Consider the following 12,612-nt stretch of genomic DNA (forward strand, 5'->3'; position numbering starts at 1 on the left):
CAGGTAGGCAGCAGTTTGGGTGGCAGGATCTGGTGGGATCTTGGGCATGTGTGTGCTTCTTGTAGAAAGGCCAGGCAGCCAGGGCCCCTTCAATCATAAATGTCTGAAGAAAAGAAACACAAGTGTCCAGCTTCCCTTTTGTGTGTTCCTCACTCGAAGGACTGATGCTGAAGCTGAAGCTCCAATACTTTGGCCACGTGATGAGAAGAACAAACTCATTAGAAAAGACTCTGATGCTGGGAAAGATTGAAGGCGGGAGAAGGGGACGACAGAGGATGAGATGGTTGGATGGTGTCACCGACTCGATGGACTTGAGTTTGAACAAGTTCCGGGAGATGGTGAAGGACAGGGAAGCCCAGAGTGCGGCGGTCCACAGGGCCGCAAAGAGTCGGACAAGACTGAGCGACTGGACAACAGCAACGTATGAAGGCCACCTCCCTGTGGGACCCAATTTCATGGTTGGTGAATCAGGGGTCATAATTCCCACCGCCACTGGCTGTGGAAATGAAATGAAATCAAGCGTGTTTAGCACAGAGATTGGTGCAACTAGGCGCCGATGTGATTGTCTGCAACCGGTTCACCATCCATTCTCTGGGAAAGTCAGCCTGGAACAGGGGCTCCAGATGCCCGGACCCTCTGGGGCAGAACGCGGCCAGGGGGCCTTAGGGGTCACAACCCCTTCCCCCTGCCCCCTCCCAGTGCGGTCCCGGGAAAACAGTCCCGGAGGTCATCCCCAAGGTCACAGAGGGTCAGTGCAAAGGGGACCATGGAAGACGTCTCTTGGGGCGCCGAGGACAGTCACGCTCGGCGGAGCCCGGGTGCCTGAGTGCGAGCGCAGACTCGCTGAGCGGAGGCACCGCAGGCCGAGGGGCCCTCCCCGGGCGGGTGGCCCGCCGCCCGGAGCCCCGAGCCCTTCTCCGCCGGCCACTCGGGTTTCCGGGAGCCCCGCCCCGCCCCGCCCGCTCCCATCGCGGCCCCGCCCCCCGCGCGCCCGCAAGTTTCTCCCAACTTTTCCGCGGGTCCCCCCCGGCGCCCCGCCCGCCGGCCGGTGACGTAACAATGGTGCAGCGCGGTGGCCAATCGGTGGCGGCGGAGGCCGGCGGCGCGGACCAATGGCGGCGGCGGGCGGCCCAGCGGTCCTGCCCGGCCGGGGCCGCACTGCGCCGCCCGCCGCCCGCCCGCCAGCCGCCGGCGCCGGCACCGCCGCCCAGCAATCCGGCAGCGGCGGCTCAGAGCGCGGCTGAGGCGGGCGCGGGCGGCGGCGGCGGCCTCCCGTCCGTCCGTCCCGGGAGCTTCGCCTGCGCACCGGCCCGCGGGGAGACAGCGCGCGCTCCCGCCCGCAGCGGGGGTGGGGACGCCAGGCCCGCGGCCCCTCCAGCCCCCAAGGTGAGTCCCCCTTCCTCGGCCCGCTGGGCGTGCGGCTCCCGCCCCAGGCGCGACCCCCGGCCGCCGCCGCCGCGTCCTCCCTGGACTCGCGCGCACGCAGGTGCAGCCCTCGCTGCGCCGGCCACCGGCCCGCAGACACTCTGGCCTCGCCCCCCCGCGACCCGGGGTCCGGCCGTGCGGCTGGCGGGGGCCCGGGCGGAGCTGGCGGGCGGCCCTGGGCGCGCGGCCTTGCCCTCGGTGGCCCAGCCCCCAGCCCTCATTCACTGAACTGCGACCGTGACTCGCTGCCCAGTGACGCGAGACCGGCCCAACTTTACGTAACCCGGCCGGCGCCCAGTGTCCACACAGGGTACAGCCGGGGCGCGGAGGCCCCGGCGTGGGGCGCCGCTCTCCAGTCACCGTGCCCCCTTAAAGGGCAATGTGGCTCCAGCTCCCCCCGCCCCCTGCCCCGCGCCGGTCTCTGTAACTTAGTTACCCGGTGTGTGTGGACTCAGCCTACCCGCTGGCCCAGGGCCCTTGTGACCCGAGGGCTTACCCTTGACAAAATGCGGTGGGGAGCTGGGGCCAGGGACTGGAAGTCAGGCATCAGGTTGGTGCAGGGGGCTCTGGGGACAAGGTTAGGGCTCAAGCTGGGTTGCCGGTGGGTTGGCGGGTCCCCCCACTTCTGGAATGAGCCCGAAATACGAGGTAGGAGATCTTGGGTCCAGGCCTGGCTCTGCCATGACTTGCCGGCTGACCTTGGACAAGTTTGTCCCTTGCTGGAAAGTGGGATGGCAAGCCCTGCTTCGTCCAGCCTCTGGGAAGACCAAGGGAGCCAGCAGACTTGGGGCGGGGTCTGCAGGCCCCGGAGAGTGTACACACCGGTCTCTGGGTTGATTTCATCCCCCTGCCTCCTCGCGGGAGCTGGGGGCGGGGACGGCGCGGGAACACCATGTTTGGGTGGAAGGCTGGAGGCCCCGCTCCGTGCTGTGGCTCCCAGCCTGCCTTCCCTCTTTCTTACAGATGAGGAAGCTGAGGCTCAGAGGACAGTGATACACCCACTTGCACGGAACTTGGTCATTGCGGTGCACGAACTTGGTAGGTCTTAGTCTGGAGCTCTGCCCCTGGGTAGGGTCTCCGAGCTGCAGGCAGGGGTCAGATGACAGGGTCAAGGTTAGATGGAGTTGGGGAGAGGGAGTTTGGGCTACAGAAAGGATTTGGTTCATCTTGAGATGTGAGATGCAGCTCTCCTACCCCCCAACCCCCTACCTGGCTTTTTCCTTGACTGGGGTTGGGTGCAGCTGCCGCAGGTGGGATTCCGGCGGGTCCCGGGGCTGGAGGGGGTGTGGGGTTTCAGTGTGGTCTTGACGACGGTAGGTGGGGGGTTTTGAGGGCAGGGGAAGGGGGTCCTTAGCCGAGGTACCAGAGAAGGAGACGAGTCTCAGGGCGGGCCACCGGCTGCTGCTAGATCCGGGATGTGGGAGGCGGTTCAGGGCCTGGGAGAGAAGCGAGCTGTTGAGGAGTGACTGGGACGGCCTGTCGGAGGCTGGGGGTGGGGGGGCAGGTACGAGACAGGCCCAGCCAGGTGGGGCGGCGTAGGGGTCTTCGACGGGAGACCCCCCTCTCCCGTCCGGATCCTCGACCCTCACTGGACTCCCCTCTGCTCGCAGGTGGTCGGCCCCCGGGGCCCATGCCGTGAGGTGAGGACGCCCAGCCAGCATGCCGTGGGACGCGCGACTGCCGGGGGCCGGCGCGGAAGGCGGGCCCGAGGGCGCGGGGGCGGCGCGCTCTAGGGCACAGAAGCAGTGCCGCAAGTCGTCGTTCGCCTTCTACCAGGCCGTGCGCGACCTGCTGCCCGTCTGGCTGCTGGAGGACATGCGCGCCAGCGAGGCCTTCCACTGGGACGAGCGCGGCCGCGCCGCCGCCTACTCGCCGTCCGAGGCGCTGCTCTACGCGCTCGTGCACGACCACCAGGCGTACGCGCACTACCTGCTGGCCACCTTCCCGCGGCGCGCGCTCGCGCCCCCCAGCGCCGGCTTCCGCTGCTGCGCGGCGCCGGGGCCGCACGTGGCGCTGGCCGTGCGCTACAACCGCGTGGGCATCCTGCGCCGCATCCTGCGCACCGTGCGCGACTTCCCGGCCGAGGAACGCGCGCGCCTGCTCGACCGGCGCGGCTGCGGCCGCGTGGAGGGTGGCGGCACGGCGCTGCACGTGGCCTGCGAGCTGGCGCGCCCCGAGTGCCTCTTCCTGCTGCTCGGCCACGGCGCCTCGCCCGGCCTGCGCGACGGCGGCGGCCTGACGCCGCTCGAGCTGCTGCTGCGCCAGCTGGGCCGCGACGCCGGGGCTGCGGCCCCTGCGGCCTCCGGGGCGCCCGCGCCGCCGCCCCCCGGGGAGCCGCGCCAGCGCCGCCTGCTGCTGCTCGACCTGCTGGCGCTGTACACGCCCGCGGACGCCGCCGGCCCGGCCCGCCGCGAGCTGCTGGGCGACCGGCCGCGCTGGCGGCGGCTGCTGGGCGAGGAGAAGTTCCAGTGGCTGGCGGGCCTCGCGCCGCCGTCGCTCTTCGCCCGCGCCATGCAGGTGCTGGTCACCGCCATCTCGCCCGGCCGCTTCCCCGAGGCCCTGGACGAGCTGCCGCTGCCGCCCTTCCTGCAGCCGCTGGACCTCACGGGCAAGGGCTAGACCGCGGGGGCGCCCCGGGCCCTGGACTTTTGGAGATTACAGTTTTTAAGAGCGCTGTACCTGGCACTTTACATATATTGTTTTTGGACGGCAGAACCTCTGTTTTCGTCTGTTGGGGGGCCAGGACAGGATGGGCAGGCTAGCCGTGAGCTGTGAGGCTTCTGGATGCGGCCGTGCTCAGCTCCCCACCGCCCTGCGTGCGTGGAGCGGGGCTTCGAGGTCAGGCGACTCCCGAGAGCCGGGCCCTGTCTTCAGCTCCTTGCCCAGACCTGAGGACCAGTGCCCTGCCTTGATTTAGAGCCTCCGGGAAGGTGTTCCAGAGGGAGAGACAGCTGAGCGGAGGAGGAGTTGGGCAGGGGTTGGGGACCAGCTTGTGCAAAGGCCTGGGGGCCGAGGGAACTGCCGTATGGGCACTGGCTGGAGGGCCTCGCCAGCTGCCCTGTGGGCCCGGGCTCAGGTCCTGAGAGCTGAGGACACGGAGGAGGGCCCGCGCACCAGGTGGTGGGGGCAGGACCCAGGCCGCGCCACCCCTCCTTGGGTGTCGCTGGAGCTCTCTCCACCCGCACAGACTTAGGCCTGGGCTTGCCCTCTTGTCCCCTTTTCTCTCCTCTGGCAGTTGGTGTCGGGACCCTTGCTTCTCACCTCTGTTCTCCTGGATGCTGCTGCCTTGGGCCCCGGGCCCCCAGCTCCAGCCTCCCCTCACCTGGGGTTAGATGTGCCTTTCTCCAGGCCTGCCTGCTCACCCTGGGTATGGGCTCCCAAGACCCAGCCCCCGCTGTTCGATGGCACCTGTGGGCCAGGTCTCCTGCTTCAGCCGGTAGAGCTGGTTTCTGCAGGAAGGGTTTGAAGATGGAGACTTGTTGACAGATGTTACCATAACCCTTAAGGACCAAGGGAAAGCGGCAATGCCCGGATGAGCGTTGGGATCAGGGATGATGGCCAGGTTGTCATGCCTGGGAGTTCTGCAGGGTGGTGAAATTCAACCCATGCCAGCTGGGCTGGAGGGCCACGGTGTGCTGCCAGGAGTCGAGGACTCAGGAGGTGCCCGATGAACTCTGACTGCCCGGCCAGGGGCACCCACTTCCCACCTTGCCCCTGGCGTTCCTGAGGGGGGCCTGGCTGGGGGTGGAAGAGTCTTGGGAGGTGGTGGCAGGGCCAGGGTGATGACCGTGGGAGGGGAGGGGTGGGAGTGCCCTGGTTCTGGTCTGTATCTGCCACATCTTTGCAGGGTGATTTTGGGCACATCCCTGCCTTGGGCCTCAGTGTCCCCGACTGCCCTCAGAGGGGTTTTGGAGCATCTCCAAGCTCCCTACCTAAAAGGATGTTCCTGGGAATTGTAGGGTGGGCAGGAGCACAGCCCTGTGGGGGAGGGGACTGTGGGGGTCAGTTCTGCCCAGTGCTGACCCTAGATTCCCAGTGGGGGTGAGGGCGCGTCCCTTCCTGCTATGTTTCCTGGCCCAGTTAAACAGCCTTTCTGAACCACTTGGTGGGCAGTGGATACTAACATCTCTTCTACCTTAAAATGTGGGGCATCAGGAGCCCCGGGGTATGAAGACCGGGAGTGTGTTGGGGAGGCACACTCCTTGGAGAAGATGGCAAATGCAGACCACGTGCCATGGCTCCTGGGGGCCGGGCTCATGCGGTGCTGGGGACTTGGGGCACCCTTGTGCCCTGGCGCTTCCGCCTAGAGAGAGCCCGGGCACCTGCAGGGCGTGCAGACTTGCCCTCGTGTCTCCCTGCTCCCAGCTCTGGCCCCTGTGGGCTGAGCCCTCGTGGCCTGAGGCCCAGGGCCAGGCCCTCACTCGCTTCCCGGCTAGACCTCCTGCTGCCCCATTGGTGACAAACTCCTTTGAGCTCCGTGGGCTGAGGATGGGGTGATACAGGGTTGGGGGAGCTCCCTGGTGGGGATTCCACAGAATCCATTGTCCAGTGAGCAGGAGATGGCCCTTGGAAGGCTCCTTGTGTGCAGGGCAGGATCCCAGCAGGAGTTGTGGGTATCACAGCGGGGGTGCGGGGACAAGCCAGAGCCCAGCTTTATAGCTTGGGGGGTGAAGGGCGCCTTGAGGGGTGGAGGGCAGCGGGGGTGTCCTCACTGTGGCTGGGCGGGACAGGGAGCCACGGGAAGGCCGAGGATACCCTGCGGCAGCAGAGCGGGACCTGATTCCTGGCACAGGTCCCGTGGAGCCTGGGGCCGCCTGGCTCAGGGCACCCTGGTGTCAGTGAGCGCAGAGAACCGGGAGCCCAGGGAGGGGTGGAGACGCCTCGGGGTTATCTGGCTGCTGCCGCTTCCCTGCGCGAGGGCGGCTGGGCCCCGGTGCTGCTCTTATCGCTCCCTGGGGTCCTCCAGCTCCCGCAGGGGCCCCTCCCCAGCCCCATTACCACCACCCTGGCGATGAGCCTGGGGGCCTGGAGGGGACAGAGGCAGCCGGGAGACGCGGCTGTTGGCAGGTGGCCTTGGTGGCTTCTCACAGGCAACGGCTCTGCCTGGAGCAAGGCCCCTGTTTCTGGGGCAGAGTTCTGTGTTCGCTTCCTTCATTCCACTGACCTTGTCTAAGGAAACCTGGCATCAGCCAGATTGCCTCCAGCATGCCCACCCCTGGACCTGGTGAACTCCCAAACAGGAGAGCTCTGGGGCCAGAATCTGGGCACCCCAGATGCCTGTCGGGGAGGTGCTGTGACTTGTTCCTGGAGCCTGGGAGGGACACAGCCCCAAACCACGCCCTCTGCGGCGGCGGTGACACAACCCCGCGCTGGGACCTTGCTTTGCCTCGTGTGCTGACTTCTCCCATCACTACCTCGATTTCCCCACTGATTTCCTTTCCTCCTGATTTCTTCAACCTTCAAATATTGTACTGAGAGCAGTTTTCCCCAGTCCTGTTCAGAACAAGGATGCCTCCTCAAAGGCAAACGTGGCGGCGTACTTGGGGAAGGCGGTGGAGCTTCTGCCCCAGGAGACCCGAGTGGATGTGGGGACCGGTTTTGTCCCACTCCGTTTTAAAACAGGCATGACTGACATGTAATAAATGCAGACTTGTGTGGTTTGAGGAGTTAGGTCCCCTGTCAGTACCTGTGTAACCATCCCAGTCAAGACAGAGGTGAAGAGATTGCTATCTTCAGTGTGTTTCTTTGGCCGAGCCTTGTGGCTCGGGGGTATCTAAGTTTCCCCGCAGGGATGGAACCTGTGCCCTGGCAGCGGAAGCTTGGGAGTCCTGCACCCCTAACCACTGGACTGCCAGGGGATTCCTGTATCTTCAGTGATTTTTTAAAAAGAATTTCTGCTTATAGACGCAGACTCATGGTAGAACACTCAAGACTGTGCCGGGAAACCCAGGGCAGGATGGATCAGAGCCCTGACTGCGCAGCTCCCAAGTAAGGGGGCCGCCTGCTTGCAGGCCCCCTACCACCCAGGCGACCGCTGCGCGCATTTTGGTGTATTCTAGTTTTTTCTATGCACTTATATACATATGTTAAAATTTTTTTCTATGCTTATTTCTTATGTACAGATTTGACATCAGATCAAACTGAGTATTTAAAAACTTACTGTAGAATAAGCATTTCCGTATGTTGTAAAACATTGTGTAAAACAGCCTCTGGTGTTTATTTTGTGATTATTTAATTCAACTAGTGTTGGTATGATAAGGAGTTGATGTTAGGACTGAGTCTTTAAAATGTAAATTTTATTTTTGGAATAAATAATACATTTACATGGCTCAAATTCAAAAGATACAAAAAGGTACACACTATAGGCGACCACCAGCCACCAAGGCCAGCTGCATGTGTAGTGTCTGCCCCTCCTGTGTCCCCTGGAATTACTATGAAGGGTTTCAAACCCACCAGAAGTTAGTAGAGAGCGAAGTGAACATGTGTGTTATCTTCCTCTCTGCGTAGGAAGTCCTACAGAACCACATTCTCCTTACCACGCCCAAGAGATTTAGTGATGATACAGTAAAACTTCCTAAGAGACTGCTCAGCAGAGATTTCCTCCAGGGGCATATGGTTTTAACAGCTGCATACTGTTTCACGAGAGGAATGTCCCCAAATGTCAGCTGCTGTTGGTCAGCTGTTTTTAGTGTTTCATGATTACTACGATGCTGCCGCTGTACGCCTGACTTAAGAGTTTCTTCTTGAAGATAGGTTTCTAGAAGTGGGGATTTCAGGATGTGAGGGTTGTAAGGCTGCTGCCGGCTCCACGTGCACCCTGGAGGCTCAGAAGGCAGTGCCCTTTCGCCTCTGTTCACAGGTGTATCTCAGCTGTTCCTCCGACTTGCTGCAACTGTTTCCCCTTTTATTTTTTATGTATAGGATCGTTGTAATTTGAGGAAATCAATTGAGGAAATAATATACTATTTTCCTCTGACTTTTCCCACTGCTTTGGAGTTTAGAAAGTGAAGCGCTTATCATCCAGAAATCAGTTACTGTCCTTTACACCCGGTTTTAAGGTTCTCTTGTCCACTTGGTATCTGCTTCACCCGAGTGCTTAGGCTGAGGTCCACACCAGCTTGCAGTCGCCTCCCCACCTCCCTGTGGTCCGTGCTGGGCCGCCCGATGTCACTGCCTGCCCACCCATGGCCTGCTTCATTCGGGGGCCATCATCACTCGGCACCGCTCACCTGTTTCTTCCCAGCACAGGCCTGGAGCCCACAGAGCTGGGTCCAATCCCAGCGCGCTCTGTACCGCCTCGAGCAACTTATTCCCCTTGCCAGGTCTCACCGGAGCCCCAGTGAGCTGGGAGACCCTTGGAGCCCGTCTGTGGGCACATTATTTTATGGAGTCTTCCCTGCCTCCCCCAACAGAAGAATCCCAGGGGGTAGTTTGACAAATGGAGAGAAGCCTGTAAACGCCTTTGGAAAGGACTGATGTCTTGCACGGTGTTGGTGGCTTTCCCTCAGGAATGTCGGCCACACCTTCCCGGTCAAGCTTTCGTGGAAGTCTTCCAGAAAGCCTGGCTGGCTCTTCACTGAGTCTGATGTGTCTTCATTCAGGTTGTTTCCTGGCACACGACTGGCCGTTCTGCTGTGTCACGAACACGATCTTTTTCCACGTGCTGGCTTCCAACAGGGCACTTCTGGTATCTGGTTTTGGGTCGTGGGTGGAGATTCAGGCCTGTGGTCTTAACCCCCAGGAGCACCTCTGGAGTGACATTCCCCCAGGACCGCCCCCTGGCACACCCTCCTGGCGGGGGGCTGGGCTGGGAACACCAGCAGCAGAGTCCCAGTGGCACCGCCGGGAACAGCCTGCATGAGTGCCACTCAGGGCAGCTTCTCCCCTTCAGACGTCAGGCTGGACTGGGCGGGGAGAGGCCGAGTTTATTGCACTGTCTCAAAGCACAACTGAAAAACCAGAAAGGAAACTACAAAGCACTGAAGCTACAAGTCACTGGAAAGTATCAAACCAGACGGGGGTCTCATTGCACTGAAGTCCCGCGGGTTCAGCAGAGCTCTGCCGAGCGGGGAGAGGAGCCGGGCAAGGCACAGCAGGCGCGGGACAGGGGCCTCCGCTGTCGGCTCGCGTGGAGCACTCTGTCGGGGTGAGGTGCGGGTGGGCACTGCGGTTCTCGTGCCCACGTAGACCTGGGAAACCTGCGTCCTCCGGGCTGGGTCCCGTCACAGAGCGTATCTTGGTAGTTTTCATCTGTGGCTCAGGGGCTCTCGGACACACTTGCCTAGTGGAAAACGCATCGAGTAACAGGGCCCCCGGCCAAGGGCCGGCTAAAAAAAGCAGCTCTGCCGGAGTCCTGCCGGGGCGGCTGCGGGAACAGAGGGGCGGTGGGGGCTGCCGCTCAGAGCCTGGTGACGCAGATGGGCCCTGCAGGCCGAGGCCCTGACTTCAAGTCTGACATGGCCACACGCAGCAACGGACCACACAGGCACCAGTTGCGGCCCTGTGAGGGCATCTACCCTCCCGAGGTGGATGCCCGCCGACGGAGGCTGCCCTGCCCGGGGAGGACATGCAGCGGAGAACAGCGCGGGCTCAGGACAGACCACGGGAAGGGGCGAGAGGCCTTCCACTGGGTCCAGAAAATACATTTCAAACTTGCAAGATCGGATTTCAGATGAGGTATCTCATGTAGGTTTGTAATACAACAAACAGAAAAGGCAATCATTAGGAGGTTCACCCTCTGAGGGTGCTCGGGTTTCTGCGCTGCCCCGGCAGCGCCGGCAGAGTCACTGAGACGTCCGTATATCACAGCGGGGCTGAGGGCCCACTGCCGGCCCCGCCGCCTGCGATTCACGCGCACACCTCGGGTTCCCTCTGCTCACCGGCCTTTATTGTTCCAGCTGAGCTGTGTCTGCCGGGGCAGGCCTGGCCCAAGGTGGGGAGGGTTCGTGCCTGTGCGTGCACGTGCCATGTGCGTGCGTGTGCCGTGTGCATGTGTCCCCGTCCTGACACAGCTGGCTTCCCATCCAGCGGGTCCACAGGGAACATGTGTGGGGATCCGCATCTCAGAGGAGGTGGGGCCCCGGCGGGAGCGCACTCGGGAGCGGGCAGCATGGACCCGGGCTTGGGGCGGTCAGTGCTAAGGCGGCGGCTGCGGCGTATGGCGGGGACTAGCGCATGCAACCGCAGCAGCTGCCGGCCCCACCCGGGATGGCCTCCGCGGGAGTCCAGAGGCCCCGCTGCTGCCACAACAGCTCGGACCCTCGGCCGAGGCTGTGGATTCTGGGGCGAGACGCAGACGAACACGGATGAAAGCAAGAGTGGGCCGTCCGACCTGGTTACACGTGTCTTGACGGGGGGCTGGCGAGGCGTGTCCAGAGCGAGTGACTCTGAAGCCGACCATGTGCCCGCTCGGGGCCCAGCGTCTGCCCTCCCGGGAGCACCTTCAGATGACCTCCCACTCGTCCTCCAGGTCCTCGGGGTGGGGGGTGGCGGCGTGGCTGCCCTGGGCCCCGTGCGAGTGGCTGAACGTCCTCGTCAGCCGCTGGAGGAGGTAGCCGGGTGGGCCCACAGCCCACAGCTCATCTGATGAGGTCACTGCGGGGACGAGAGCCAGCCACACACTGTTACTCCCCAGCCGGGGCTCCACATCCACAGGCACTGCCTAGGGGTGGCCCTGGGCACCCCTCAACCTGCGCTGTGGTCTCCTCAGCCTTCCAGCGGGCGGGACCGCACCCCATCCTCTTCCTGGGAGACCCTGGCAGAGTCCAGGTGCTGGGCGTCCGTCAGGCGTGACACTGGGATGGTTTGGGAAAACCAGCCTAGTGGGAGTAGCCCCCCGAGAGCCCCCCCGCACCACCCACGGCGCCCCGGCACCCAGCACCTGCCTGTGACACACGTCACGTTCCCGGGGATCTTCTTCCAGTAGTCCCCGGCAGGGTTCTTGTCGGTGATGCCGTACCGGCGGGCGAGGTCCCCGTTGGGGCACCGGGCCCACACAGTCCTGGTGCTCAGGGCCAGCTGACAGGCCTGCAGCCCTGCAGGCAAATGGGGCGTGTCTGTCCTCAGACCCTGGGTACAGAAGGAATGGGCCGACCCTCCCCAAGAGCATGCTCTCCCCTGGGCACAGGGCACCCTGTCGGCAGGCCAGGCGCGGTCGCGAGCCTTGGACCAGAGGCCCCAGGGGTCCAGAAACGACCGTCCCACAAGGAACCCCAGGGACTGGGAGCCGGCACTCTGCTGATGGGGTCCACACCCTGGGACAACGGGGGCAGACACCTGCTGTCGGCGGTCTGACAAGCCCCGTGTGGCCGCCACCTGCCTGGTGCTACTACCTGGCACGTGCTCCCAGTCGGTCCCCACCGGCATCTCCTCGGTGATCCCAGCTCGGACGTGCACGTTCCACCTGCTGTCCAGGGCCCACAGCGTCTGGTCGTCAGGGCTGCAGTGGACACTGACCAAGGTGACCCCGGCAGGCTGGAAGTTGGGAAGGGGATGGCGTGTGAGTGCAGGGGGCAGGTCCCCCCAGCCCATGGCAGCCTGGCACAGTGGGAGCAGCAGGCACAGGGACAGCCCTGCTGGGACAGAGGCGCCCGGCAGACCCAGACTGAGGGACGTCCTCCCAAACATGGAGCCCGGCTCTCCAGCAGCTGCCTGTCTCGGGCCGGGTGATGAGAAGGGAGGGGTGCTGGGAGAAGACGCGCTGGGTCCAGGGCTGGGGAGGGAGGTGTGCTGCATGCAGGCAGGGACAGATGGCGGGGGGCCACCGGGGAGGGGCAGTGGCGGGGGTCTGGCCTCTGAGGGTGCTCACAGTGTCACGTCTGGGGAGCGCACACATGGCCTCATGCGGGCGTGACTCTGGGTGAGTCTATCAGAGTATACCAGTACCTGCCCGTAAGTTTGCTTTATTTTTTTGGTTGCACTGTGCTGCATACGGAACTTCCCTGACCAGGGATCGAACCTGCAGCCCCTGCAGTGGAAGCGTGGAGTTGTAACCACTGGGTCAGCAGGGAAATCCGCTGCCTCTACGTTTTCTGTTGGTCTAAAGATTTCAAAATGAAAGCTTAATCTTAGATAAAAGTCACTGAAAAATGCACTTGCTGTCAAGTGTGTTGGGACAGAGGGCCCCTGGGGAGGAGGCAGGTGACCCCGTCTGGGAGCTCGATCTAAGGGGGCGGTGGTCTGGGGAGG

The 12,612-nt window shown here is 63.3% G+C and overlaps 2 protein-coding genes across 3 annotated transcripts in view; one reads left to right on the forward strand and one right to left on the reverse strand.

Moving 5' to 3' along the window:
• The first annotated feature begins 1,133 nt into the window (after positions 1 to 1,133).
• On the forward strand, positions 1,134 to 4,383 carry ANKRD9 (ankyrin repeat domain 9). Of its 2 annotated transcripts, none has more exons than XM_055418586.2 (3): positions 1,134 to 1,386; positions 2,389 to 2,463; positions 3,036 to 4,383. In XM_055418586.2, exon 3 carries the CDS (start codon positions 3,085 to 3,087, stop codon positions 4,042 to 4,044), a length of 960 nt encoding a protein of 319 aa, XP_055274561.1. In that variant the 5' UTR covers positions 1,134 to 1,386; positions 2,389 to 2,463; positions 3,036 to 3,084; the 3' UTR covers positions 4,045 to 4,383. The 2 variants fall into 2 exon arrangements, with proteins under 2 accessions (XP_055274561.1, XP_055274562.1); XM_055418587.2 differs by lacking the exon at positions 1,134 to 1,386 and adding an exon at positions 1,476 to 1,975.
• A 3,321-nt stretch (positions 4,384 to 7,704) lies between these two features.
• TECPR2 (tectonin beta-propeller repeat containing 2) overlaps positions 7,705 to 12,612 on the reverse strand; it is a 106,182-nt gene continuing 101,274 nt past the window's right edge. Inside the window, exons 18-20 of the mRNA XM_055418580.2 lie at positions 11,757 to 11,898; positions 11,310 to 11,459; positions 7,705 to 11,019 (exon numbers count right to left, since the gene is read on the reverse strand). Coding sequence (XP_055274555.2) covers positions 10,868 to 11,019; positions 11,310 to 11,459; positions 11,757 to 11,898 — 444 coding nt within the window. The 3' untranslated portion in view covers positions 7,705 to 10,867. The remainder of the gene's footprint in view (positions 11,020 to 11,309; positions 11,460 to 11,756; positions 11,899 to 12,612) is intronic.

This window comes from Moschus berezovskii, chromosome 21 (genome assembly GCF_049115385.1).
Source record: "Moschus berezovskii isolate FMDL1 chromosome 21, NW_MosBer_1.0, whole genome shotgun sequence".
NCBI classification, from domain to species: domain Eukaryota; kingdom Metazoa; phylum Chordata; class Mammalia; order Artiodactyla; family Moschidae; genus Moschus; species Moschus berezovskii.